Source organism: Bos indicus x Bos taurus, chromosome 19 (assembly GCF_003369695.1).
Source record: "Bos indicus x Bos taurus breed Angus x Brahman F1 hybrid chromosome 19, Bos_hybrid_MaternalHap_v2.0, whole genome shotgun sequence".
Classification (NCBI taxonomy): Eukaryota; Metazoa; Chordata; class Mammalia; order Artiodactyla; family Bovidae; genus Bos; species Bos indicus x Bos taurus.
Genome location: NC_040094.1, coordinates 15294847 through 15321706, shown reverse-complemented (window position 1 = coordinate 15321706; position 26860 = coordinate 15294847). Strand labels below are relative to the sequence as shown.

At 43.6% G+C, this 26860-nt stretch overlaps 1 protein-coding gene and 1 long non-coding RNA gene across 2 annotated transcripts in view; one reads left to right on the top strand and one right to left on the bottom strand.

Moving 5' to 3' along the window:
- Positions 1-23178, bottom strand: part of LOC113877308 (C-C motif chemokine 3-like) — a 36114-nt gene extending 12936 nt beyond the window's left edge. The window contains exons 1-2 of the mRNA XM_027517338.1: positions 23071-23178; positions 17117-17218 (exon numbers count right to left, since the gene is read on the bottom strand). Of these exons, the coding sequence (XP_027373139.1) occupies positions 17117-17218; positions 23071-23137 (169 nt within the window). The 5' untranslated portion in view covers positions 23138-23178. The remainder of the gene's footprint in view (positions 1-17116; positions 17219-23070) is intronic.
- LOC113877310 lies at positions 22258-26353 on the top strand. Its single transcript, XR_003506729.1, has 2 exons — positions 22258-22369; positions 25546-26353. It is a non-coding gene; the product is annotated as an uncharacterized LOC113877310 (long non-coding RNA).
- The last annotated feature ends 507 nt before the right edge of the window (positions 26354-26860 follow it).

The following is a 26860-nucleotide window of genomic DNA, read 5'->3' as shown; positions in this document are numbered from 1 at the left end:
GTACCAAAGTAAGTGGACATCTATAAACCAAAAACAAACAAAAAAACAAACAAAACCAAGAAAACTTGACCTTAATTTCATACCTTACCCCCCAAAAATAACTCAAAATACATCATGAACCTAAACTTAAAACAAAAAATGACAAAACTTTTTGGAAAAAAAAAAAAAAAGAGCAACATCTTCTAGACCTAAGACAAGGAAAAAAAAGTTCTAAAATTTGATACCCAAAGCACAACCCATAAAAGGAAAAATTGATAAAATTGGAGCACATCAATTTTAAAGTTTTGCTCTTCAAAAGACTTATTTGACAAAGCTCTTGTATTTGGAATATATAAAGAACTCTCAAAATTCAACCTTAAACAAATGAATGAACAATTCAATTAAAAAATGGACCAAAGTCATGAACAGATATTTCAGGGAAGAGTACATACAGATGGCCAATAAGCAATGGTACTGTGACTGTATTTTTTTTAATTCTTTTTTTTTTTTCTTAAGATATAGACTGAAGTAGGCAGAATAACAACCCTTCTCTCAGAGGCCATGTCCTAATCACTGTAACCTGTGAATAGGTTACATTACACAGAAAAGAGGGATCAAGATAGACAACTGATTTTGAAATAGGGAGATTATCCTGGATTATCTGCATGACCCAGTGTCATTATCAGGATTCTCATAAGGATAGCAAGACTGTCAGTGTCTGAGTGATGCAATGTGAGAAAGATTTGACTGTCCATTGCTGGCTACAGATAAGGAATGTGGCACAACCTCTAGAAGTCAAAAAAAAGACAAGAAAATGGATCTTCCCTTCGAGCCTCCAAAAAAGGAAGGCAGATACCTTGATTTCAACCCGGTAGAGACCCATTTCAGACTTCTGACCTCCAGAAAGGTAAGAGAATACATCTGTGTTGTTTTAGGCCATTAAGATTGAGGTTCATTTGTTACAGCAAAAAAAGAAGCTAATACAACTGAAGCACTGTGCTGAACACCTGAAACTTACATGATATTGTAAATCAACTATATTAAATTAAAATTTTTAAATAAATAAAAAATAAGAAGCTTATAGACACATTTACAGATAAAATGATACTATAGTGATTTTAAAACATGGCCATGATTTCTTTGACACTCCTCCCAAGAAGAGGCAGGGATCTAGGTCCCCTCTCCTTGAATCTGATCAGGCTTGTGACAGCTTTGACCAACAGGTTATGATGCAAGAGATACAATAGGACTTCTGTGACTAAGTCATAAAAAGCCAGGCAGATTCTTCCTTATTCACCTGGAACACTCATCTTTGACCCCTAAGACTGCCGTCTAGAAGGGCCATATGTACACAGCTCCAGTGAAATTCCCAGCCCAGGCACCGCATGTGACTGAAGAAGCCATCTTAGAAGTGGATCTGCCAGCCCAGATGGTGAGGGCTATTTCTGACCTGGACCACTGGTGGCATCATCGCTGATATCACATCTGTGTGGTCAGATCAGTTGTGAAAGAACATCAGCACCTTCTGCTCTGTGGGGAGCAGCAGTTAGCACACACTTCACAGATCTATCTGTCCTGGAAGGAAGCCTGCTGCAATACCAGCTTCTGGCCACCCTCTAACTAGGAAATCATTTCTTCAGAAAGACCTCAAAGAACAAGCAATTTCATCAGAAGTATTTCCAACCAATGGAGAAACTGAGATATTCATGCAGATACTCTGAACATCCCTCTGTTAACCAAAGGGTGTTGACAGCCCTGGGTTGTGCAACTGACACCATGACACCAACACTGTGATTAAAATATTCCCCTCCAGTCACCCCCAGTTCCCGTCTTCAATGCTTTTTTGACTTTCCAAAAAAGGAATAGTAAAGAAGATGGATTCCATGAACTTGAGAGGGATCATCCACCCCATCTCGTTAAGGGCAAGATTCTATGTCTAAGCAATTCTTGGTGAGAAATCCTTTGTTGGCACTTTGAAAAGGAAGTGTTCACTGCAAGTCAGCATGGGTGAAGCTAGGGCAAGTGAAACCGGACTAACTCCACTTCCATCTCTGGCAGCAGTGGACATCTGAGGAAATGTGAGCTGGAAAAAGTTGTGAACAAAGGCTCTGATCTCTAGCATTTAACAAAAGTAACCCAGAACCAGCTGGAAAAACAGTAAAGTTCAGGAAACTCACGTACAGTCTATTGTGGGCTGGCATATTATCCTTTGCGCTAGTGTAAAAACAAAAACAGCAACTTTACCCCCTACTTCAAATCTCTTGGAGCCTTAATCCTCCTCAAGACCCCTCTCTTACTCCAACTCTTCTTTTTTAAGTAGATAAGTAGGGTCAGTTATGCAAGAATAAAGCTTGAGGATACGCATGCATGCTGCTTACGAAAGCACGGAAGGCAGATACCTGAGTGTTACCAGGAACTTAGATTCAAGCATCCAGAAGCTGGCACAGGGACGCAAGCGATGAGGTGAATGAATCAGCTTCTCCCCTCCTCCTGCCCACGTGTGTCCCCCACCTCCCCCACATCTGATGCTCTGCTTACCAAGGGACAAAGGCCAGTGTCGGCCACCTGCCCCTTCCTGGTGCACACCCAGGAGCCCACAGTCAGCAGGGAGGACAAAGACAGCCATCAGAGGCATCCACTACATGCACCTCCATCTCTCTGAACTTAAAAAGAACCGGGAGAGGCCCTGCTCCCCGCTGGGCTCTGGTTTGCTGGGAGAAATCAGGCAGCTCAGACCCTCTCCATCCACCTACAGGGGGGAGACTGAAGTCTCAGGGGGAGGAATCCACGGTCTTCTCTTCCTGTTTTCCCTTAAAGCAACTGACAAGAGCTCTTGTTACATCCACCCACTTGTTCTCCAGGATGCAGCTACCTTCAGGGCCCACATGGACGAAAGGGAAAGTAAACTGTCGAGTGACCAGACAGAAAGGACCTGGACAATGGCCCTCACCTCCCTTCTCTTCAGTCACCTGCTCGCCTATTCCTCAAATGTCCCAAACCTATTTCCACCTCTAAGTCTTGGCCTTGCTGTTCGCACTCCCAGGACAAACCTCCCCTGATCTTTGCAAGCCCAGCTCCTCCTCAACAAGCCAGTCCCAGCTGAAACGACAGCCCCCCTGAAGAGGTTCCCCTAACTGGCTTACTAAGTAACCTTCACTCAACCTTCAGGCTCCATCGCAACACCTTGGCTCATTCTCTTCCTAGCTTATATCTCCATCTCCCTCTCCATTGCTTGTCTGATTCCCCTCTGGAATTTGAGCACCTGAAGAGCAAAAGCCTTGCTTTTCTTGTCTGCTGCTGTATCCTCAAGTTCTAGAAAGTGCCTGGAACACAGTAGCAGTTCAATAAACATAGGTTAAAAAAATTAAATTAGAAAATAATTTTAAAAATTAAAAATAAAGTAACATTAAAAAAAAAAAAAACTACTGAATGAATGAACCTCAGCCCTAAGGAAGGTCTCAATATGGGCACATAAGGAAAATTTCACTCACTTAGATTGTTAGGGTACATATGCAATGGGGTAGGACCTATGGTTCTTGTCCCCCATATCTTCTACCTGCCATTTGTCTGTGGAAAAACTTTTGCCAAAGAATAAGTTTAAAGAAGTAAGAGCATGCAGAAACAAAGGAAAACAGTCACAGGAGACTATGTGTTCATTAAGCATAGTCAAGGACCTTTAGCTCCTTCTCAAGGACCATAGATAATATTATGATCCATATCCTGTGAGTTGTCTTTTATTAATAGATGCTGAAACTCTCACGAGGTGGGAGACGTGACCTACGTGATGACCAGACTGTAGCTGTGACATAAGCTGCCACAATTCTGAGAACCAGACTCAACCCTGGAACTGAAGATTAACAGTATGTAAAATAATCAAGATGATGCAGGTCAGACCACTGAGGACAATTTCAAAATGACTGTTGGAGCTGCCTGTGCTATTTCTGCATGTATCTGCCTTCCTCTGTCTATAAAAGCTCTTGTTCACTGATTGTCAGTGGTGGGGAGGTGGCCTTTGAACAGACATCCATTCTTGCTGGTTGCTGGCATCCGAAACAAAGCAAATTTTGCTTTCCACCAACCTGGCCTCTTCATTGGCTTTTGAGTGGTGAGCAGCTGGACCTCACTGTCGGTAACACAAACACCTTTCAGTAAGCATGCAAATCTCTAAAAGCTTAACAAAATTACCCAAAAGGTCCCATAGCTTGTAAGTGGTGAATTCCTGGGCTTGAAACAATGCCTCTGACTAGATCAAAAGTTCCTGCTCTTTGCATAAGAACAGGGGGTTGACTTTTTTCCTATTAGTAGGGGACATTTTCTTTGCAAACAAACTGGAACCTTACTATGTAAAACTGATAAAAACACAGATACTTAACACCACGAGATATCACCCCGCACCATTAGTATGGCTACTCTCAAAGATACAGAAAATAACAAATGTTAGTGAGAATGTGGAGTAATTGGAACTCTTGTACAATGTTGATGGGGATATAAAATGATGCCATGCCTGTCGAACAGTGTGGTAGTTCCTGAAAAAATTTAAAATGCATTTACCATATGACCCAACAGTCCCAGTTCTGGGTGTATAGGCTAAAAAAATTGAAAACAGGGGGAAGAAGGAGAGAGTGGGATGTATGGAGAGAGTAACATGGAAACTTACATTACCATATGTAAAATAGATAGCCAGTGAGAATTTGCTGTATGACTCAGGGAACTCAAACCAGGGCTCTGTAACAACCTAGAGGGGTGGGATGGGGAGGATGGTGGGAGAGAGGGTCAAGAGGGAGGGGACATATGTATACCTATGGCTGATTCATGTTGATGTTTGGCAGAAACCAACACAGTTCTGTAAAGCAATTATCCTTCAATTAAAAAATGAATAAATTCAAAATTAAAAAAAATTGAAAACAGGATATTAAAGAGATATTTGTATGGCCACATTCATAGCAACATTTATTTACAATAGTTAAAATGTGGAAGCATCCCGTGTCCATGAACAGATGGATGGACATGCAAAACATGGTATATAGACAGTGCAGTAATATTCAGGCTTAGAAAGGAAATTCTGACATGTGCTCCAAAATGGACCACCTTGAAGACACTGTCCTAAGAGAAAAAAAGCCAGTCACCAAGAGACTAACTCTGTATGATTCCACTCATGTGTGAGATACCTAGAATAGTCAAATTCATGGAAACAAGGTAGAATAGTGATTGCCAGTGGCTTGTGGAGGGAGAATGAGAAGTCACTGTTGAATGGAATAGAGTTTCTGTTTTGCAAGATGAAAAAAGTTCTGTGGATGGATGGGGGTAGGCTGCACAACGTATGAATGTACTTAACACCACTGAATGTACACCACTGAACTGTACCCTTAGAAATGTTTATGATGGCAAATTCTACATTACATGTATTGTAATCACAATGAAAAGAAATGGGAAAAAAAACCACACAGGTGCCTGATCTGAATTTGGTGGGATTGGAGGTGGGGACAGTCACCCCTGCCTGACCTCCTAGCAGGATAAGCAATCATCCCTGTGTTAGCATTGAAAGCCCCACATCCCAGGAACCTCCTTGGTCCCAGGCACCCAGGATGGTTGGCACCTTCCATCTCGGTCACTAAATCATCCTGGCATCCTGAGCATGGCCCCTGCAGCACACACTTAGGGTGACAAGACAACAATTGTATTCTGTGGACAACACTGCCCTGCCTCTGGGTCCCCCAGCTCAGTCCAGAAGAAACTGTCCCTCAGTCTTGTCCTGGAGGCTGGCCTGGCTGAGCAGAGAGCCTGGGCCCCTGCCTGGGTAGCTAAGGGTCTGATGAAGCTCCCTGGGCTGGGCAGGGGGGAGGGCCCTTCTGTTCCATGTAGGTGAAGGTTTCCAGTCCACCCTGGCTGGTGAGGCCCAGCCATCCCAGGAACCCCCTGGACCCTGCTCCCCACTAGCCCCCATCAGGCCTGGACCTTGTGCTCGGGATGAACCCTGCATTCACCCCAACATCTGTCTCCAGCATTGGGCTGGAGCTGCTGATCCTGAGACAGTCACCCGGCCTCTAAGCTCATGGTCCACACCTGAGGTCAGGCTCACTGAAGGGGCTTAACCAGGGTCCCAGGGGAGACCGGGAGAGGGAGGGCTGTTTCTGACACAGTTCCTGGTCTCCGGGCCTCCTTGACCACCACCCTCAAGACATCAGCCAAATGTGAAAGCCAGGGTCACTCTCTGCCTTCCTCTTTTCTTTGTCTAAATTGACTGAGTTCTCATATTTTAGGTATGCCATTGGTCACAGGGCTTCCCAGGTGGCACAGTTGGTAAATAATCTGCCTGTTTTCTTTCTTTTACAAGTGGTTGACCAGTTTTCCCAGTTTGACAGTTTGACATGTTAAAGAGATTGTCTTTCCTCCATTGTATATTCTTGCCTCCTTTGTCGAAGATAAGGTGTCCATAGGTGCATGGATTTATCTCTCAGCTTTCTATTTTGTTCCATTGATCTATCAAGATCTATCAGTATGGTACATCAAGACAGTACCATACTGTCTTGATGACTGTAGCTTTGTAGTAGAGCCTGAAGTCAGGCAGGTTGATTCCTCCAGTTTCGTTTTTCTTTCTCAAGATTGCGTTGGCTATTCAAGGTTTTTTGTATTTCCATACAAATTGTGAAATTATTTGTTCTAGTTCTGTGAAAAATACCATTGGTAGCTTGATAGGGATTGCATTGAATCTATAGATTGCTTTGGGTAGTATACTCATTTTTACTATATTGATTCTTCCAATCCATGAACATGGTATATTTCTCCATCTGTTTGTGTCCTCTTTGATTTCTTTTATCAGTGTTTTATAGTTTTCTATACATAGGTCTTTTGTTTCTTTAGGTAGATATATTCCTAAGTATTTTATTCTTTTTGTTGCAGTGGTGAATGGGATTGTTTCCTTAATTTCTCTTTCTGTTTTCTCATTGTTGGTATTCATGTCACTGTATGGCAAAACCACTACAATATTGTAAAGTAATTAGCTTCCAATTAAAATAAAGAAATTTATATTAAAAAGAAAAAGAAAAAAATCCGCCTGCCAGTTCAGGAGACATAAGAGATGGTTCAATCCCTGGATCAGGAAGATCCCCTGGTTGAGGAAATGGCAACCCACTCCAGTATTCTTGCCTGGAAGATTCCATGGACAGAGAAGCCTGATGGGCTACAGTCCATGGGGTCACAGAGCACATGCACTGCACAGCAGCATTGATTACAACTCCAAGGAATCAAAACTGCCATGCAATCTCAAATTTTTGTATGTTTTGACTTCCTGAGCAGCAAATAAAGGAGGCTCAGAGCCCAGCTTTCAAGGAGCCAGAAAATCCAGTAGTCCTCAGCCCAGCCTTGTTCCTGTCGCTGGTCAGCACCCAGAACGATGAGGTTCAGCCTGGCCACCCTGGCCTTCCTCCTCACTCTTGCCGTCCTGCACTTGGAGGCTAATTAAGGTGAGACCTGCTACTCTCACTGCTCTGAACAAAGAGAACACAGGGGCTGGAGACTGAAGGTGGGGGTGGGCAGGGTGCGGGGCTGCAGTGAGGAGCTGTGGGTGGTCTAGAAAACATGGTCTGGGGTTCCTGCAAAACAGCATCTTTCCCTAGGGTGTCTCCCTATTTCTGGTTAAGGCTCACTTCTCCCTCCCCTGGGGTGGGGAAAACCTGCCTCTGAAAACAGCCTTCCTGGCCTTTGGTCCCCAGCCTCGAGAAGCTGACCCAGAGCCCTCCAGGTGTCTGCTCAGCTGCCTCCAGGCAGGAGCAGAGTCTGGGCGAGAGGAACCCACAAAGGATCACGCCCTCTTCGTTTGACCATCTTTGGATGGTTGCCAACATTGAAAAACTGGTAACATTAAAAATCCCTATTGCCCATTTCTTTCACAAATATGGAAGACCAAGCAGACATGAGCCCAAGTTTCCACAAGCTCACCTCCAAATGGGACTGAAGTGGAGGTGCTGTCCCCTTAGACAGGGGGCGCTGCCCAGGCCTCAGGGTCCCCACTGCCTGCCACACCCAGCTGTGGTCTGCGTGGTCTCAGGGGACTTTGAGCCTGAGACACGCGGGTCAGCTTCCCTCCTCTCCCTGCAAGACCTGTCCAGTGTGTACACAGCACAGAGCCATGTAGGAGCTCTCGGTAAATACCTGTGCTACAGGAAGAGCAGGCAGGGCTAAACCCCAGTGTCCTGATCCCCAGCTCACTGCCCTCAACAGGCCTGCTTGGCCCTCTGCAGGGGGCTGGAGCCAGGGGAGAAGGCGGCACAGAGGGACCTGGGAGGAGGCTTCCCAGGAAACAACTCTCCTGAGATGAATGTCAACCAAAATCGAAGACTGAACAACACTCCACGCAAGGACTATCATTTGACACCCTACTATGTCAAATGGCATATTTGACAGCTATTTTCCAGGAATTTTGACTGCGAAAGAGCTTTTCACTGCTTTCCAATAATTTCAGTTATTGTCATATGACTTCTCATCTGTAAATGGGATCAGTGATAACTTCTCAAAGGGTGGTTGTGAGGAAGGGAGATGAGCCACCTCAGGAACTAAGCCAGGCACCAGGCCTGTAGTGGAGTCTCAGCGCACATGTTCGTCGACTCACGAGGGGGTTATCTCCCAATAAACGCACCGGAAATGGAAAATACCGGAATTTGAAAATGCATATAATGCACCTAACCTCCCAGCACCGTAGCTTAGCCTCGCCCATCTCAAAGGCACTCAGAACTCACCTTAGCCGACAGTCAGGGAACATCATCCAACACAGGCCTATTTTATGATGGAATGCTGTCTAACACAGGTAATGTTTTTGAACACTGTACTGAAAATGACCCACAGAATGGTTGTCTGGGTACAGAGTGGTGGTAAGTGCGTCAGTGTTGACCTGGTGACCCCATGCCCAACCTGGAGCTGCAGCTGCTCTGCCCAGCAGCATGAGAGAGGACCTATCCCATATATACATAAAAAGATGACTCTGTGCCACTCGCTCAGGCAACACGCTGGAATGCACTGGGGGCAGAAGCAGATCATCTCTCCCTCTGGGAGCCTGGGTCTGGAAACTCTGCTCTGGCCAGCTTGTGACCTTCTGTGTCTTGTCTAGTTTTCCTGACCCACAGCTTCCTCATCTGTTCCGTGGGGATAATAAGGCCTTTATTGCACAAAACAATCATCAGTATAAATATCAGTTTGCACAGTAATTGCCCTAAGGCTACTATTTGCCATTTTAAGGACAAAGGTTCAAAAAGGGTAGGTGTCCTGCCTGGAGTGACAGAGCTTTCAGGAGAAGAAACAAGGACTAATGGAGCTTTCCTGCCTCCTAGCCAAGGCCCTGCTCCTCTGAGCCGAGCAAACCTCCCACTTTTAACAGTCCCCGCCACTGCCAGACCTGTAAAGGAGGGTCCTCTCAGATGCAGGGGAACAGTCCCGCCCTGCTGTGGCCCACCCTAGGCATCCACTAACACCTTCATGTGGGAAATTATATTTCTCAGGAAATTATATGCTTTTTTCTAAATTATAAGTCCCCCCAAAACTCAGTAGAGCAATTGGGAAAATGGGAAAAAGTATTCTAATTTTCTGATAGAATTCGCATGACACTCAACAGAGAGATGTTCCTGACTTAAAGGAATTTGCTGACATCAAGAACAAAAGCGGTAAGTTAAGATTCAAGGTTCAAGGCTAAGATCAGCATGTGGAGCGACTGGGAGCAGTTAGGGGAGAGGTCATCCCCATCCGGTAGCTTGAGACCATTGCACTGGTAAAAGTGTGAGTTCAAAGCTAAGAAATGCTAATGAGTTTGTAAAACTCATATACTTTCACAATCATAGAAGTGGTGTTTCAAGAAAGAACAAGTTGGGAGAAGCAAATTATGTCCTTAACTGGGCAACTCCAGCTGTGATTCTTGCTCAGAGATGTGGATATTATGTTATTTGAATAATAATGTTCACTGACATTGCCCATAACGTTCAATTGCCCAGGGTTTGAATAATTGCTGAAGGTGGTATGATAGTTCTTTATAAATGCTTTGACAGAAGAAATACACAGAGTCAATGTGTAAATGTCACAGAATACTAGGACGTGACAGCAGAAACATTGGCTAACTTTTCTGTAAAATTTAAATTTGCCAAAGCAACACCAATTTGAAAGGAGAAACTAAATTCAGGACAAGCAGACATGTCCATCGTTAAAATAGAAAATTAGATTATATGAAGCATTTAGTATTCAAACTCCAACTTGAAAATGCATTTAGACATTCTTTCAACAATTTGGCTAACCCAATATGGAAAAAATGTTCTATGTCTGAAATATTTGAAGCTAAACAAAGGTAAGTAAAGACTGCAAATAGCTTGCACCTAACGTTTCCTGTGTTTTATTTTGTTTGTTTAGGGTTTTTTGTTTGCTGTATTTATTTGGCTGCAGTAGGTCTTCATTTCAGCATGTGGGATCTAGTTCCTTGACTAGGGATCGAACCTGGGCCTCATTGGCAGTGTGGCATCTTAACCACTGAATCACCAGAGAAGTCTCAATGCTTCCTATGTTTAAAATTTTTACTTTTGAATGATAAATTTTAAATCTTTTAAATATCAAATAGTTAAAGCACTTTTTTCAATTTTTAAATGGTTTTCATTAACCCTTTACTTTGTGTTAATGGACCTCCCTTCATGTTTTCTGTTATCAACTGTCTCTATTTGCTAGAGAACATTCAATGTGTTACCAAGTCTATCATCTTGTCACTATATATAGAAACATCATTTATTATTACCTTGGATTTATTTATTTTTACAGAAAACCTCTGAAAGTTAAAAAAAAAACCCTATCAGCAAAAAATGATCCATTGTTTACTATATAGTTACATTATTTTTAAAAACTGAGAATAAAGTGCTGCAAAAAATATACAAACTAACACAACATTGTAAATAAACTATACTTCAAAATAAAATAAAGTTTAAATAAAGTAATTTCAAATAAAGTTAAAAAATTTTAAATTTAAGCATACAGTACACCTAAAATAAATACAATGTTATACATCCACTTATATCTTAATTTTTTAAAAAAGACAAATATGAAATAATTTATGATTTGAGATTTTCTAGGAATTCTGATTTCTTATTTCTGAATCCTGAGGACAATCAGAAATTTGAAACACTAGGACCACAGAGTCTCATCCCAGCCCTGGAAAGGGTCTGGGAGATGAGGCTGGGAGGGGCTGGCAGTGGGAGGGAGGAGATGTCTCAGAGGAGAACAATTTAAGGGCTGGGAGGGGGCTTCCCTGGTGGTCCAGTGGTTAAGACTCGGTCTTGCCAGAGCCACTGGTTCCCCCCCTGGCTGTGGAACTAAGATCCCACATGCCTGGGAGTGCAGCCAGAAGATGTTTTAAAAGGGGGTGGGGTGGGGAGGAGAAAGATCATAACATTTCCTGCCAGATGCTCCTGTCTCATGTTTCCCGCCCTACACTCCCGCTCCCCTCCTCAGGGGCTGTGGGGGTGCATATAGAGGTCTAAGCTTTCTCATGGAGAAGTTTCCAGCATCTTACAGCCCTAGGTGTGGCAGAACCAGCTGATACCTGCTGTTTCTCCTACATGTCAATGGCAATCCCACTCTCTCGTGTGGAAAATTATTGAAGGACCAGTGCCCCCAGCCAGGGATCATGTAAGTACAATGGAAAGGGTGCAATCTCAAGAACCAGTAGGGCTGGGAGAGGGAAGGGGGACAGGACTCTCTAGGAACAGTGACAAGAGCGGGGTGGGGTGGGGGTGACACAGGAGGCGCTGCTGGTGGGGGTCGGAGGAGAGGCTGGGGTGGTGGGACGGACTCTTCTGTGCCTGCTGACTCTCCGTTTCTCATCTTCTCCTTCTTGCTCCTCAGCTTCCAGACCAGAAGTGGGCGATCAATCTGTGCCGACCCAAGCCAGGCCTGGGTGCAGAAGTACATCAAATACCTGGGCCAAACGTCCAAGGGAGCTGGGAACAGTGGGACCTTCACAGTCGAGGGACCATGAGAAGAAGCCACAGAGCCACCTCCCCTCCCCAACCAGCTCCGTCACCCAAGATGGGCCCTGGGCGAGTCCTGGCCCGAATGAAAGCCCGTGCTCGCGTTTCCGTGCTCCTGCTCTCATGGTCTGCGCTCTCCCGAAGCTTTGCCGTGAAGCTCCGCCTTCTGGGGCCAGAGGAGACTGTGGCCTCCAGACAGCATCTGTCGTCCCCTTGCCCACGCTCAGGTCTTGAAATAAATCCGTGCTGCAGAAAGAGACTGGTGGCTTAAATTGGTTCTCTCACAGACAGCCTGGTCATTTCTTTGATTTTACAGACACTTCTATGGTATTTACTGCGTATCCGGGGCCTTGTAAACATTTCAATAGGAGTAGATGTAAATAGTGGAATGATGGAGGCGTAGTTAGGACCAGGAGGAGGACGAACAGTAACCCCAGTTAGGGTCCTTAGACAAGGCGAACAGTGTGAATGCAGACGACCGTGGGGAGACCCTCTGTCTGCATGTGCAGAGCTCAGGTGCACAGCAAACACACCTGGTCACTCCCTCGTCCAAGTGGGCAGAGCGGCTCGCCCTTCCTAGAAAGCTCTTCCCCAGGTCTCTGCCATTCAAAACATTTACTTCTCGGTGCACCCCTCTACCGCCTGTAAATAGCGCCCCCTTGTGCTCGCCCATCAAATCTGTTCAGTTCAGTTCAGTTCAGTCGCTCAGTCGTGTCCGACTCTGCGACCCCATGAATCGAAGCATGCCAGGCCTCCTTGTCCATCACCATCTCCCAGAGTTCACTCAAACTCACATCCATCGAGTCGGTGATGCCATTCAGACATCTCATCCTCTGTCGTCCCCTTTTCCTCCTGCCCCCAATCCCTCAATCAGATCTGTGCTCTCCCCCAAATCCGTGCTCCGTCCACAATCCATGCACCCCAACGCTGAAGTCCTACAGTCTCTTTAGATGCCGCCTGACCCTTATCCTTGACACCTGGGGTAAAAGTGATCTTGGAAATGTGGCCATCCTCACCACCTCCTCAACTAAAGACAGAGGCAGGTACAGGGCAGTGCTCTGTGGGCGTGAGGAGGAAAGGGAGGCAGGCAGGGGGCAGAGGCTGATGCCAGTCGGCCGTGTGTCACTGGACACAGACTGCAGAAGGGCCTCAGGGACACCAGTGTGGCCCAGCAGACGCCCTCCAACTCGGTCCTTGGGGAAGGCATGCCATGGCTGTCGGCCTCAACCCTAAACTCCTGGGCAGGAAGGATGCTCTTCGACCCCAGAGGCCAGAGGTCTCTATCCATCCGTGAGTTTAGTGGGGAGCGGACGACCACCTACTGTCAGGGGCAAAGTCAGGAAAAGAGCACAGTCTGTCCTCGGAGCCCACGGCTGCCCTGGCCAAGGCCATTTCCTCACTGGACGGCCCCCTCCTCTTCCAAACTCCAGTCCTCAGCGCCCCTGTGCTCTTGGGCTCACACAAATCCCATCGGAAAACCAGTTCTCTGCACCTCCATCCACACTAAAATGGGATGGAAGCTCAAATCTCAAAGGCAAAGAGACTAGAATGAGTGAGGAGGTGGGGAGACCTGGGGTCTCCAGGAAGGACGGGCGGGAGTGCAGGGACGAAGGGTAGGGAGGAGGTGGGCACGGCAGGGGCCACTGACGACCTCTGCAGAACAGGCTCTACAAGTGGCATACCGTGGCGTTCACCCCGCTGCCAGGCAGGTCGGCTCTCCTCCTGGGTTACTGGGGTGCTCGGGCCTGCGGGGAGCTGGGTGGATACCGAGCGTCCCCTGAATGTGGAGCTGTAACTACCGCGCCTGCGCTCCTTCTCTGAGCCCCCCCTCCTCAGGAATGGAACCTCCATCCTCCAAGCTGCTCAAGATGAAAACAGGAAGTCACCCTTGAAACACTCTCCCTGATCCATCCATCCAATCTATCAACAAATCCTGTCTATCAACAAATCCTGTCAACTCTCTCAAAATCTCTCTCAATTCCAGCCACTTTGGCTTCTCCACCACCACCCTCATCCAGGCTCTCACCCGCCTGACCTCAGGATGTGCCTCAGAAGCGGGTGAGAGCTTGGCCGGTGCGCAGAATCCAACCAGGCACCCGGAGTCAAGGCGGAGCACCAGGAAGACCGCAGGCATTCAGAACTGAATTACGTGGGAAGAAATTGCTGCAGGGCGTCAGCTGTAACCTTAGAAGGAGATGCAAGATTCCACCCACACAGATCACAGAGAATAAAAGAAGGATCTTAAGGGCTGGTGGATTGGCTTAAAGTGTCCTTAGTGCCAGAGGGGAGGGTAATGAATGTCCTGAAAGAGCTAAGTAAAGTGAAATGAAGTCACTCAGTCGTGTCCAACTCTTTGTGACCCTGTGGACTGTAGCCTACCAGGCTCCTCTGTCCATGGGATTTTCCAGGCAATAGTACTAGAGTGGATTGCCATTTCCTTCTCCTGGGGATCTTCCAGACCCAGGGATCAAACCCAGGTCTCCCACATTGTAGACAGACGCTTAACCATCTGAGCCACCAGGGAAGTCCTGAAAGAGCTAAAGACAGGAGAAAAGTCTAGCATGGCCGTTAGGAATGTTTGCTACACCCTCAGTGGAGGTGCTGGCTTCTGTCTACTAAGCATCCTCCAGTGCTGGGATGATGAACTGGTGGAGACCGTATAAAATTGGCCCAGTAATCTCAATTTGTGTAAGACAGTAACACTGCACCTTAGTGGGTAAGCCTCACAAAGGTGGTAATTAAACCTAGAAAGATGTGGGGACTTCCCTGATGGTCCAGTGGTTAAGAATACACCTTGTAATGCAGGGAACGCAGGTTCGATCCCTGGGTGGCAAGCTAAGATTCCACATGCCTTGGAACAACTAAGCCCGCATGACCCAACTAGAGTCTGAGCGCTGAAGGAAAGATCCCGTCTGATACAAGGAAGATCCTGTGGACCAACTAAGACTCAACTCAGCCAAATAAGTTAATAAACAATTAATTAATTAATTTTAAAAATATATAAATCAGGTCCAAAATATTAATATTCAGATGCAGAGATTAATTAAAAGGTTTTGGGTTTTTTTGGCAGCTCTATGCTGGTTGCTGGATCTTAGTTCCCCAACCAGGGATTGAACCCAGGCTCCCTGCAATGAAAACGCTGAGCCCTAACTACTGAACCACCAGGGAATTGCCATAAATTTGCAATCACTGGAATCATGTATATAACTTTGAACTTAGAGCACTTACATTTTTTAATGGCCTCTTAGGGTATATAACAGATTATCCTTGTAATTCTAATATAAAATGTGTAATTAAACAATTTATTTTTTGCTTGTGATTTTTGAGTTGAGAGATGTAAGAGAACTTGGCTAAGTTAACAGAGAACATTGACATGTTTAACACAACTTGATTTTTCTATAGTCATAAGTTTAATTTGTTATTACAGGAGTGCAGTACTTTGGAAGGTTCTGAGTGTTAGATCGGGTGTGGAAAGTACTTTTTAAAATTGAATAAATTAATTAAAGCAGCTTAAATTGTTTATCAAAATTTAATCCACAAAAATTTAAATGGGACTGATTGTTTAAGACTGATCTGTTCTACTTGATTAAGCACTCATTAAGAACTTCTTAAATTTTGCTATAAGTAGGCTAAGATGGGTGAAACATGGGAAGCTATATTTTTTCTTCTTTTTTAAAAACTTTTTATTTTATATTGAAGTATAGCCCATTGACCATGTTGTGATAGTTTTAGGAGGTCAGCAAAGGGACTCAGCCATATGTATACAAACACATGTATCCATTCTCCTCCAAACTCCCCTCCCTCCCATCCAGCTTGCCACATACATTGAGCACAATTCCCTGTGCTATACCATAGGTCCTTGTTGGTTACCCTTTCAAAATATAGCAGTATGTACCTATTCATCCCAAACTCCCTAACTATCCCTTTCCCCCTTCCACCCAGAAGCTGTAAGTTCATTCTCTCAGTCTGTGAGGCAGTTTCTGTTTTGTAAATAGGCTTATTTGCATCATGTCTTTTTAGATCTCACATCTAAGGGATGCCATATGATGTTTCTGATTCTGTGTCTGACTTACTTCACTCGGTATGACAGACTTTGGGTCCATCTATGTTGGTGCAAATGGTATCATTTCATTCATTTTTATGACTGAGTAATATTCTGTTGTATATATGTACCACATCTTCTTTATCCACTGGTAAGCTGTATTTTTAATTTGTTTCTTTACTGAATATTCATTTAAAAATTGAAGTAACTGCAATAGATTCCTACACACAAATTTTACCTGCAGACATGAAAAAACTCACGCCAATAGAAATTGTCCTTATCTCCTGCCCTGATGACCACAATACGCTCCACTAGGTCTCTCCACTTCCATTCGTCCCGCATCCCTTCCATTCTCCACTGCAGCCACCTGAAAACCCTCTAAAGCTTCCCATCATACCCAGAATAAAATCCAAAATCCTTGTAGCATGTCCTGCCAAATGCCCCATAATTGGATCCCTGCCTGTCTCCTGAGGCTCAGCCTGCTCCCTTGTTTTGAAGCTCCAGCCACACCAATCTTCTTTTCTCATCTCAAATGTCTGACCCTCATTTTTGCCTCAGCCCTTTGCATATGCTATTCTCTTTCCTAGGGCTTCTATTCCACCCATTCTTAGTTTTCCAAGTCCCATCCAGTTCTTCTCTTGCTCTTTTTAAAAAATCTTCTTTCCTTCCTTCCCTTCTTTTTTTCTTCCTGGCTGCGTCTGTTGGTAATTGCAGCATGTGGGATCTTCATTGTGGTGCAAAGGCCTTACCCTCAGAATATATATGTGGAAGGATATAAGCATACAAATAACTATGTTTATCTCCCAGTAATATGATTATAGGCACATCTTGCCATCAATTTGTCCCGTACTTACTGACTTTTCTGTAGTAAGTAAACATTCCTTGTGCAAAATTAAATGAGATTTTTTTTTTTTCAGCATTCCCAGACTTCACAATGTAGGGAGAAAGGGTGCAGTGACCAGTCTTTTGCTCAAAGGGCAAGAACAGAGAGACACCTCAGGCATTCCAGTGTTTCTCTGGGCGACCACACAGTTGTGCAACTTTAGATAACCCCAAGCTCCTAACTCTCGCAGGACAGACGGTGGTGGAGAAAGTCAGGACTCACCTGCTGTAGCTAGAGGCAGGCAGACGTGCTGGCAGCCCACTTGGAGGCATTCTCTTTCTGCCCCGCAGTCCCTGTCTTCTCTGCACTCATTCACACAGGTGCCTGACAAGAGGAAAGATGCAGTTAAAAGCGTTGAAGTCTTGAGTTCGAAAATAAATAATTTAAATGCCTTTACAATAACATTCAAAAAATAAATCTAACCAATTATGTGCAGAAATGTATGTGATACTACTAAGAAAAAAAAAATTAGCTATCTTATAAGTGGAGAGAGACGCCATGTTTATGGATGAAAAGATTGTGTTATAAACATATCATTTCTCCCACCTCAATAAAGTTAGTACTATCCCAGTCAAAATCATAGAAGAATTTTTCACAAAAATGGGTAAGCTTATTCTAAAAGTTTATATGGCTTCCCCTAAACCAACAATAATCAAGAAAATAAGATAATTTTAAGCAAAGCTGCAGAACTGAAATGCAATTGGGTTAACTGGATTGTTTATATATATGTGTATATATATATATATATATATTTTTTTTTAAAGGAATCTTGTCTCTTACCTCATACCACACAACAAAATCTGTTCCAAATAAGTTATAGACCTAATTAAAAGGTAAAGCAATAAAGCTTCTAGAAGATACTGTAACAGCTTTATGATCTTGGGATAGGCAAGTATTTCTTAAACATCACAGAAGTATTACTGACCATTAAAACAGATAGGCAGATGGAATCTCATTAAAATTAGGAATGTTTCTTCATTGAATGACAGCATTAAGAGAGTGAAAAGAAAGCCACATTAGTAGAAACTGTTTATAATCCAAGCATACAACAGACAACTTGCATCCAGAATTCCTTATAAATCAATAGCACCAACTGATAACATAACAGAAAAATGAGCAAAAGGATCAAGCAGACACTTCATAAAGGCAAAAGAAGTTGTTCAACAAAAATAATGTCAGATTCTGGAAAAATGGTTTTAATTGTGTAGATTGCATACATTTTTGAATTTTCTAAAGTCTCCCCATAAACACACACACAAAGCTATCAAAATAGCAAAATTTAAAACACATAGACGACAAAACTGCGGAATAAGGTATCCCCTCAAACTCCAAAATACGAGTGGATGAAAGGAGACACAACACTAAACTCCCCCAGAGCAGTGAGGTGTCTGCCTCTGTGCAGAAATCTGTGGGAAGCAATGCAGTGACTGATGGAGAAGACTCCGGACATCGTTCCCATGGGAACTTCCTGAGGAATCTACTAAGAATGGATTGTCAGCTAACCCAAGTACTGGAGAGATAGCAAAATGAGGACTAGTAAGGCATGGCAACTCTCTCCAGTATTCTTGCCTGGAGAATCCCACGGACAGAGGAGCCTGGCAGGTTACAGCGCATAGGATCGCACGGAGTGGGACACGAATGAAGAGGCTTAGCATGCAGGGTAGTGGGTAGTACTCAAAGAACTTAGTATAAGGTAACTGTTTGAACTATTCAGGTGTGTGTGTGTTAAGCAGTTGGAAGGCTGGGCGGGACCAGGCATATTCCTGTGGAGCTGAGGAATTCGGGCAGGGCACTCAGCCTTGCTTGCGGGGCTGGTGAGCACACGTGGCCACAGCCATTGCTGACGCACTTCTCTCCTGCCGTGCCGTCCCGGTCTTCTTGGCACTGCCCCACACAGACACCTTCACGATCAGAAAAGACTGGGTTGAGACACTTAAATACCATGATTATTTATGTTGTGAATGACCATGTCCTAATAGACTCAGGATACACTTTGATCTAGGACTTCACTGTGTAAACACGAGCTCCAATAGAACCTCATCTGACCCTTCCAGTAAATAAGATCTGGGTTATTCAGATCTGAATTCAGGGTTATTTACCATTAACGCACATGTCCCTTGTGTTACGCAACTCAGTGAAATTAACCTTGAATACAGAGTTGAGCTCCCAGAGGTCAAGAAACTATTTTTTTTAATATTTATTTTTAATTGAAGGTTAATTGCTTTACAATATTGTGTTTCTGCCATACATCAACAAAGAAACTATTTCTGATAGAAGCACTTATTGGATTTTAGTCTTGATACTCATAGAGATAGAGTTTAAAGATGGAGGCAGATCCTCAAAGCTGCTTCAAAGTCTTGGGCAAAAGAACATCTCAACCAACAAGCACATCACCACCTACAAGAGGATTCTCACTGTGGGTCCTACCAGTGGCTGACCTGCTTCTGCCACCCTCACTATGAATCTCATTCAGTTTCCCTGTTATCGTCTGTAAATGGGGGTTGTCTGGTGTGTGGCTTGAGCAAGTACAGAGAGGTTGGACTAGATGAGTGACTCTCAAATGTGGCTGATGATCAGAATCATCTGGGAGCTTTCAAATGAACTACAGAGAGTAGGTCTTGGTCCAGACTTGATTACTCAGGTTCTCCAGGGTTGATCCTATACGTGTATATTTTAATGAGGGCTCCAGATGACGCTGATGAGTCCAGATGAGCTGGACTAGAGATTCTCCCAGAGACAGCATGTCTCTGACATTTTAGGATTTCATAAGCTGTTGCCAATTTGTGGAGGAAGGCTGGGGATCATAACCCTTTGTTAACGTTCAGCCATTCATTCATTCGTTCATAGTTTATTTACTCATTCATTCCCTTGTTTCTAATTCATCAACTTATTCCTTAAAAAATACCTACTGTATGTAAAGAATAGGGACTCGATATTTGAGGAAATAGAGGTATGAGTCAGGTTTCACATCAGCAAGGCAGAAATAATCAGGGTGGGAAATCAAAGTTTGCTCTCAACAGACTGTCATTCACAACGTTAAACATTTGATAGAAAGTGGCGTGAAAGAGGTACAGAAAAGAGTGGAGAGAAGTGGTTTAACCATAACTGTGCTAGAGAATTAGCTGGGATTTAAACACACACACACACACACACACACACAGACAAAGACCATTCAATGCGGAAAGAATGGGATTTTTTTTTTTCAACAAATGATGCTGGGACAAATGGACATCCACATGCAAAAAAATAAATTTGGATTACTACCTCAAACCATAAATGCATGCATACATAGTATATACCTACATACACAAAAATTCACTCAAAATGGATCAAAGACCTAACTATAAGAGCTAAAACTATAAAACTCTTAGAAGGAACCATCAGTGTGAGTCTTTGTGACCTTGAATTGGGCAATGATTTCTTAGAAATGACACCCAAAACACAAGCAACAAAAGAGGTAAAGAAATTGCACTTCATAAAATTAATGACTTTTTTTTCCGTTAAAGAACACTATCGAGTAAATGAAAGGACAAATCATAGAATAGGAGAAAATCTTTGCAAATCATATATCTAATAACAGTCTAATATTCAGAATATATCATGAATTCCTACAACTCAGCAAGAAAAGGACAAATACTTCTATTTTGCAAAAGGAGGACTTGATTCATTTTGATATTTGGCAAAACTAATACAATTATGTAAAGTTTAAAAATAAAATAAAATTGGAAGAATAAAAAAAAAAAAAAAGGAGGACTTGACTAGCTATTTCTTGAATACATCATATGCAAATGATCATTAAGCATATGAAAAAGTGTCCAACATCATTAGTCACTGGGGAAATGTGAATTGAAGCCACAGTGGGATACCACTTCACAATCACTATGATGGCTATAATCAAACGTCAGGTGTCAAGTGTTGGCAAGGATATGGGAGCAATTGGAACTCTCGCTGGTTGATCGCGGTTAAATTGGTGCAGGCTTTGTGAAAAACAGCTTGGCAGTGCCTCAAAAAATTAAACATAGACTTGCTATGGGACTATGTCCACTCCTAGCAAATTTTTGTCCTCTCCTAGCAATTTTACCCTACAGAATTGAAAATATGTTCACACAAACATTTGCACACAAATGCTCGTAGTAGCATTAACTTCATACTAGCCACAAAGTAGAAATAACCCAAGTGTCCATCAACTGATGAATATATAAATCATATCTGGTAGATCCACATAATCCAACCATGAAAAGGAGTGGAGTACTGATAGATGCTACAACTTAAATGAACCTTGAAAATAGTGAAAGAAGCCAGACACAAAAGATCACATTATTAAATGACTTCCTTTATATGGAATATCTAGAATAGAAAAATGCTTAGAGATGGGAAGTAGGTTAGAGGTTGTCAGGGGTGGGGGAAGTTCAGAACAGGGAGTTGGATAATGGTATGGGATCTCTTTTGAGGGTGATGAAAATGAGCTACAGCTAGATGACAGCTAGATGGCTGCCCAACAATGTGAATATATCAAAACCACTGAGTGGTACACCTTAAAATGGTAAATTTTATCTCAGTAAGCACACACACCCCACACAGAGAAAGCTAGAGACCTCAGAGAGCCTGAGCAGAGGATGTTGGCATTGGTTTCTTTTAACAAGCTTTTTGGGGTGATTCAAAATTGCTGGCAGAGTCTCTTCTACTTAAAATGTGGTCTGTTGGCAGGATTATTAGCATCACCATGAAGCTTAATAACAATTCGTAATCTTGGGCCCCACTCCAGACCTGAATCACAGTCTGCAATTTAACAGGCTCCTTGGATGATTCTTGTCATATTAAACTTTGAGAACTACTGCCCTAATCTAGAAGGAATGAGTATGTCCATTATGCTTATGGTGGAGATAGACAGTACAGTGGGGCTTTTAAGGATTAAGGAGATTTCCACAGGCAGGAGTTGGGGAGGTTGTCACATAAGAGAACACATTTGCATTTTGAGGAAATCAGTCACCTGATTAGAGCTGCACTTTGGGAAGAACAATCTCACATTCATGCATAGAGCTGGCTGGAATTCAACACACAATATGTGTTTTGGATGAGAGAGAGTTCCAAGAGTATTGCAAGGGTCCAGGCATGTAACTAGCGTGGTACAGGTCAGTTTGGAAAGGCTGTAAGAGAAGTTGTGAAAGAAGATTTCACAAAGACTGGTCATTGATTACATCGGAGTGGGAGGAGCAGGCTTCCCAGATGGCGCAATAGTGAAGAAACCACCTGCCAATGCAGGAGACATGGATTTGATCCCTAGGTCAGGAAGATCCACTGGAGGAGGAAATGGCAACCCACTCCAGTATTCTTGCCTGGAAAATCCCATGGACAGAGGAGCGTGGTGGGCTACAGTCCATGGAGTCTCAAAGAGTGGGATTGGAATTCTCACTGGTTGACTTAGTGACTGAGCTCAAGGCAGGAGCAAGGCAACCAGAGAAATCATGTTTAACTGTGAGTCTATAAGGGTGGGGGGGGGGGCGGTATTGGTAGAAAGAAAAGAAAGCCAAAGGCACAGGAAAGGAAGAGCAAAGAGAGAAGCCGTCAGAGAGCAAAGAGAGAGTTTTGGACTGAAAAGATCCTGAACAATGTCAGTTCTGCAGAGATACCAAGGAGATTGACAACTGAGAAAAATTATTAGATTGTCAATCAAGAAGGTATTGGTGCCTTTGGAGAGTGGAGTGTGGGGGAGGGGGCTTGGTATCAGTGGTGACTGTAGTGGTGGTGGTTGAAGATCTATTGGAAGGGCTCAGGGGTCAGTGGTTTGGAAGAAAGAGAAAGAGAAGACAGAAGAGGGTTCAGAAAAATGTTGTCTCAACAATACAGGAATTTATACGCTTGTAGGTAGAATCAAATGGAGAGAAGAAGGTTAGAAATACTGGGAACAGACCCAGAAGCTGTTCAGAGGAGGAGGTGAGGGCAGTGCAAATGGAGAGGTTGGCCTTTGGAGAAAGAGAGAGAGGAGGTCGGCAGACACAGAGGGATGCTGGCATGGGGACTCGTGGGGAAAATTAAAATGTGCCCCAGTGTCTCCTTATGTGGACTGTTCTCCATGTTTACCCATCCCCACTCCATCCCCTCTTTGGACTGCACAGGACAGTCCTAGATTCCCCACTTCCTGACTCTCTTGTTCTGAAAGGTGGGACGAGACTTACCAATTGCCTGGAGCCTTGTGTTGAGGGTGAGGAGACTGGCCAGGAGGAAGAGACCACCCAACTTCATGTTGCTAGTTGAGGCCTTTGTGTGCTGATAATGGAGCAAGACCCAAGCAGCTGAGATTTATACCCTCCTAAACAGAGGCTGGGCCAGAGTTCATGGCCACCGTCAACATTTAGGTAACTTGAATCCTGGACTTTGTCAAGCAGTGAACTTTTCTGGGAAAAAACAAACTCACAAACTTTGTGGTGCTGGGCAATGTTTGTTTTCCAAACCAGTTTTTGAGACAAGGGAACTATATCTCCTTAGTAATAAATAAATATATCATATGAGAGAAAGTAAGAGAGGGAGAAAGGGAAAGACAATGAGAGAGGAAAAGATAGATAGATGATATATAGGAGATGTAACCCAACAACCTCTGTGTGCAAAATGCTTTCCTCTTTAAGCATCACGACTGAGGTATGACAAGATTAAATAGCTTGCTTGAGGTTGTTGTTCAGTCACTAAGCTGTGTCCAGTTCTTTGTGACCCCATGGACTGCAGCACACCAGGCTTCCCTGTCCTTCACTGTCTCCTGAAGTATGCTCAGATTCGTGTCCACTGAGTCAGTGATGCCATCCGACCATCTCATCATCTGTCCCCCCCATCTCTTCCTGTCCTCAGTCTTTCCCAGCATCAGGGTCTTTTCCAGTAAGTCTTCTTATTGTGTCAAGTGGCCAAAATATTGGAACTTCAGCTTCAGCATCAGTCCTTCCAATGAATATTCAGGGTTGATTTCCTTTAGGATTGACTGGTTTGATCTCCTTACAATCCAATGGACTCTCAAGAGTCTTCTCCAGCGTCACGATTCCAAAGCATCAATTCTTTGGCACTGAATCTTCTTTATGGTCCAGGTCTCACATCTGTACATGACTACTGGAAAAACCATAGTTATGATTAGATGAACTTTGTTGGCAAAGTGACGTCTCTGCTTTTTAATAGGCTGTCTAGGTTGGTCATAGCTTTTCTTCCAAGGAGCCAGTATCTTTTAATTTCATGGCTGCAGTCGCCATCCACAGTGATTTTGGAGCCCAAGAAAATAAAACCTGTCACTGATTCCATTTTTTCCCCATGTATTTGCCATGAAGTGATGGGACTGATTGCCAACCAAACTCAACTGGTTGAATGTTGAGTTTTAAGCCAACTTTTTCACTCCCCTCTTTCACCCTCATCAAGAAGCTCTCTAGTTTCTCTTCACTTTTTGCCGTTAGAAGGGTATCATCTGTATATCTGAGGTTGTTGATATTTCTCCCAGAAATCTTGATTCCAGTTTGTGACTCATTCAGCCTGGCATTTCTCATGATGTACTCTTCATATAAGTTAAATAAGCAGGGTGACAATATGCAGCCTTAACATACTCTTTTCCCAATTTTGAATAACTCAGTTGTTCCATGTCTGGTCCTGACTGTTGCTTCTTGAGCCCTATACAGGTTTCTCAGGAGACAGGTAAGGTGGTCTGGTATCCCCAACTCTTTTGTTTGAGGTTACAAAGCTACTAAATGGGGTTCAGGCTCAGATATTATTGGCTTCATATTTCATGACTCCTTTCCTGTAACCCTCTGTCTCTGCATCAGCACTTGGGTCTAAATATTGTATTGCATCATATGATACTGTTAGGGGTCACATTTGTTCTCTCTCTTTCCTAAGGCGGTGCTAAATATTTGTGCATCTATAAGCATGTAGCAGAAAAATTCTGGAACAATAACCTCTCAAGTAGTAACACCACTTACTACCTCTTAGGAATAACTGAGTGAGTTGGGGGCTTTAGGTAATCAAGAGGTCTTTAATTTCAACTGAAATAAGACTAAGGTAAGGAAGAGACATTCATATATCACTTGCACAATTAACAGTTAATGATAAAAGAGAGAAAAACTCCCTAAAATATGGAGACTAGGTTGAAGAGTTGCACAATTAGGGTCAGGAAGTGCAGTTCAGTTCAGTTCAGTTGCTCAGTCGTGTCCGATTCTTTGTGACCCCATGAATTGCAGCATGCCAGGCCTCCCTGTCCATCACCAACTCCCGGAGTTCACTCAGACTCACGTCCATCGAGTCAGTGATGCCATCCAGCCATCTCATCCTCTGTCGTCCCCTTCTCCTCCTGCCCCCAATCCCTCCCAGCATCAAAGTCTTTTCCAATGAGTCAATTTTTCGCATGAGTTGCCCAAAGTATTGGAATTTCAGCTTTAGCTTCAGTCCTTCCAAAGAACACCCAGGACTGATCTCCTTTAGAGTGGACTGTTGGATCTCCTTGCAGTCCAAGGGACTCTCCAGAGTCTTCTCCAACACCACAGTTCAAAAGCATCAGTTCTTTGGTGCTCAGCTTAGGAGGGCTTATTAAATTTATCATATTGCAACATAGAGAAACATATCTATCCAATCTGTCTCTCATACCCCTGACTTGCCCTAAACTCTCTGATACTGTGTTTACCCTACAGGACTTATGAATCCATCAACTGGTACTCCTTTCGTTGCTGGGAGAGAGATGAAAAAACCTGTCCCTGAATGGCAGCCTTCTTTCTGCAGTCTGGGTGCCACTTAAAGGCACTTACTCACTCTTCCAAGCTTCATTGGAATTCTTCTTGTGCAATCAGTCAAAAAAATATCTATGTCAGCTCTCATGTGTAAACAAGTTTTGGCTTTCCTTCCCTGCCCCAGCTCTCCTGCACAGAATGTACCACAGTGGGGTTAGAATGCCCAAACTTTCACTTTCTCTGGGAAGACAAGGCTCTGGGGTGATGAATTAAAACTCAGATGTTCATTCAAGTAAATCATGTGGTTGAAAATCAATGTAAACTCTTCTCTGCTTTCTATTTCTCTTTCTAACCTCTTTACCTTGAAGTTGCCTAACTCTGGCCTCTGTCAATAGCACCTATTGGCCAAACCCCACTGTTGGAGACCCCTAACTGTTGGGAAGCGTAGTACAAAATAGCCGTAAAAGGAGAAAGTCCTTGGGAAAATGGCGAAGGGACAGAAGTACACAGCTTTGCGCTACGGACAGAAAGACATCTCCTGCCTTTGGTTATGCTCAGCGCCAAGAGTTAATAATAAATAGAGATGTTACTTGTGAGAGCGGGTTGTGGGAGAAGCCCATGAGTCATTTAGAGCGCGCTGTCCTTGAAATGTTTCTACTGATTATGTGTTAACTCTGTATGCGCTCTGCTGGCCGCATACTTTAAGCTCTTTGTTCCTGCTTCTATAAAAAAGCTTGACTGCAGAAATAAACTTGTCAGTCCTTGCAAGAGACTGTCCAAGTGTCCTTCTTTCAGGTTCGTCGCTTCCAAATCCTGGGGGAGAAAAACCCCAACACTAACTATGGACTTTATGATTCCCTGCACCAAAGTACCACCCAGCAGGGATGGATTCCATCATAAATTCATAATCAACAGCTTCACATAAGACTTCAACTTTGCCCTGCAATTTTAGTACAATTTCAACACAAACTCTCACTCTTGCAAAGGACTATTGAAAATCTTGTCTGTGTTTCTCAAACATCAATCTCTTTCAGTCCCTCACACTTGCCTCCCCCTTTACAGAAAAAAAAAAAAAAAAAACATTTAAGCTACTGGTACAATTTTCAAAGAAATATAGGGCTATCAGGTTATTTAGTTCTTCTTGAGTTAGCTTTGGTAGGGTACCAATCTGGATTCAACCAGGAGAAAGGGACCATTCAGTCACTTGAACAGAGTAACTTTAATATAAAGAATGACTAACTGCAAGAGGGATTAGAGTAACAAAGGATTTACTTTGTTG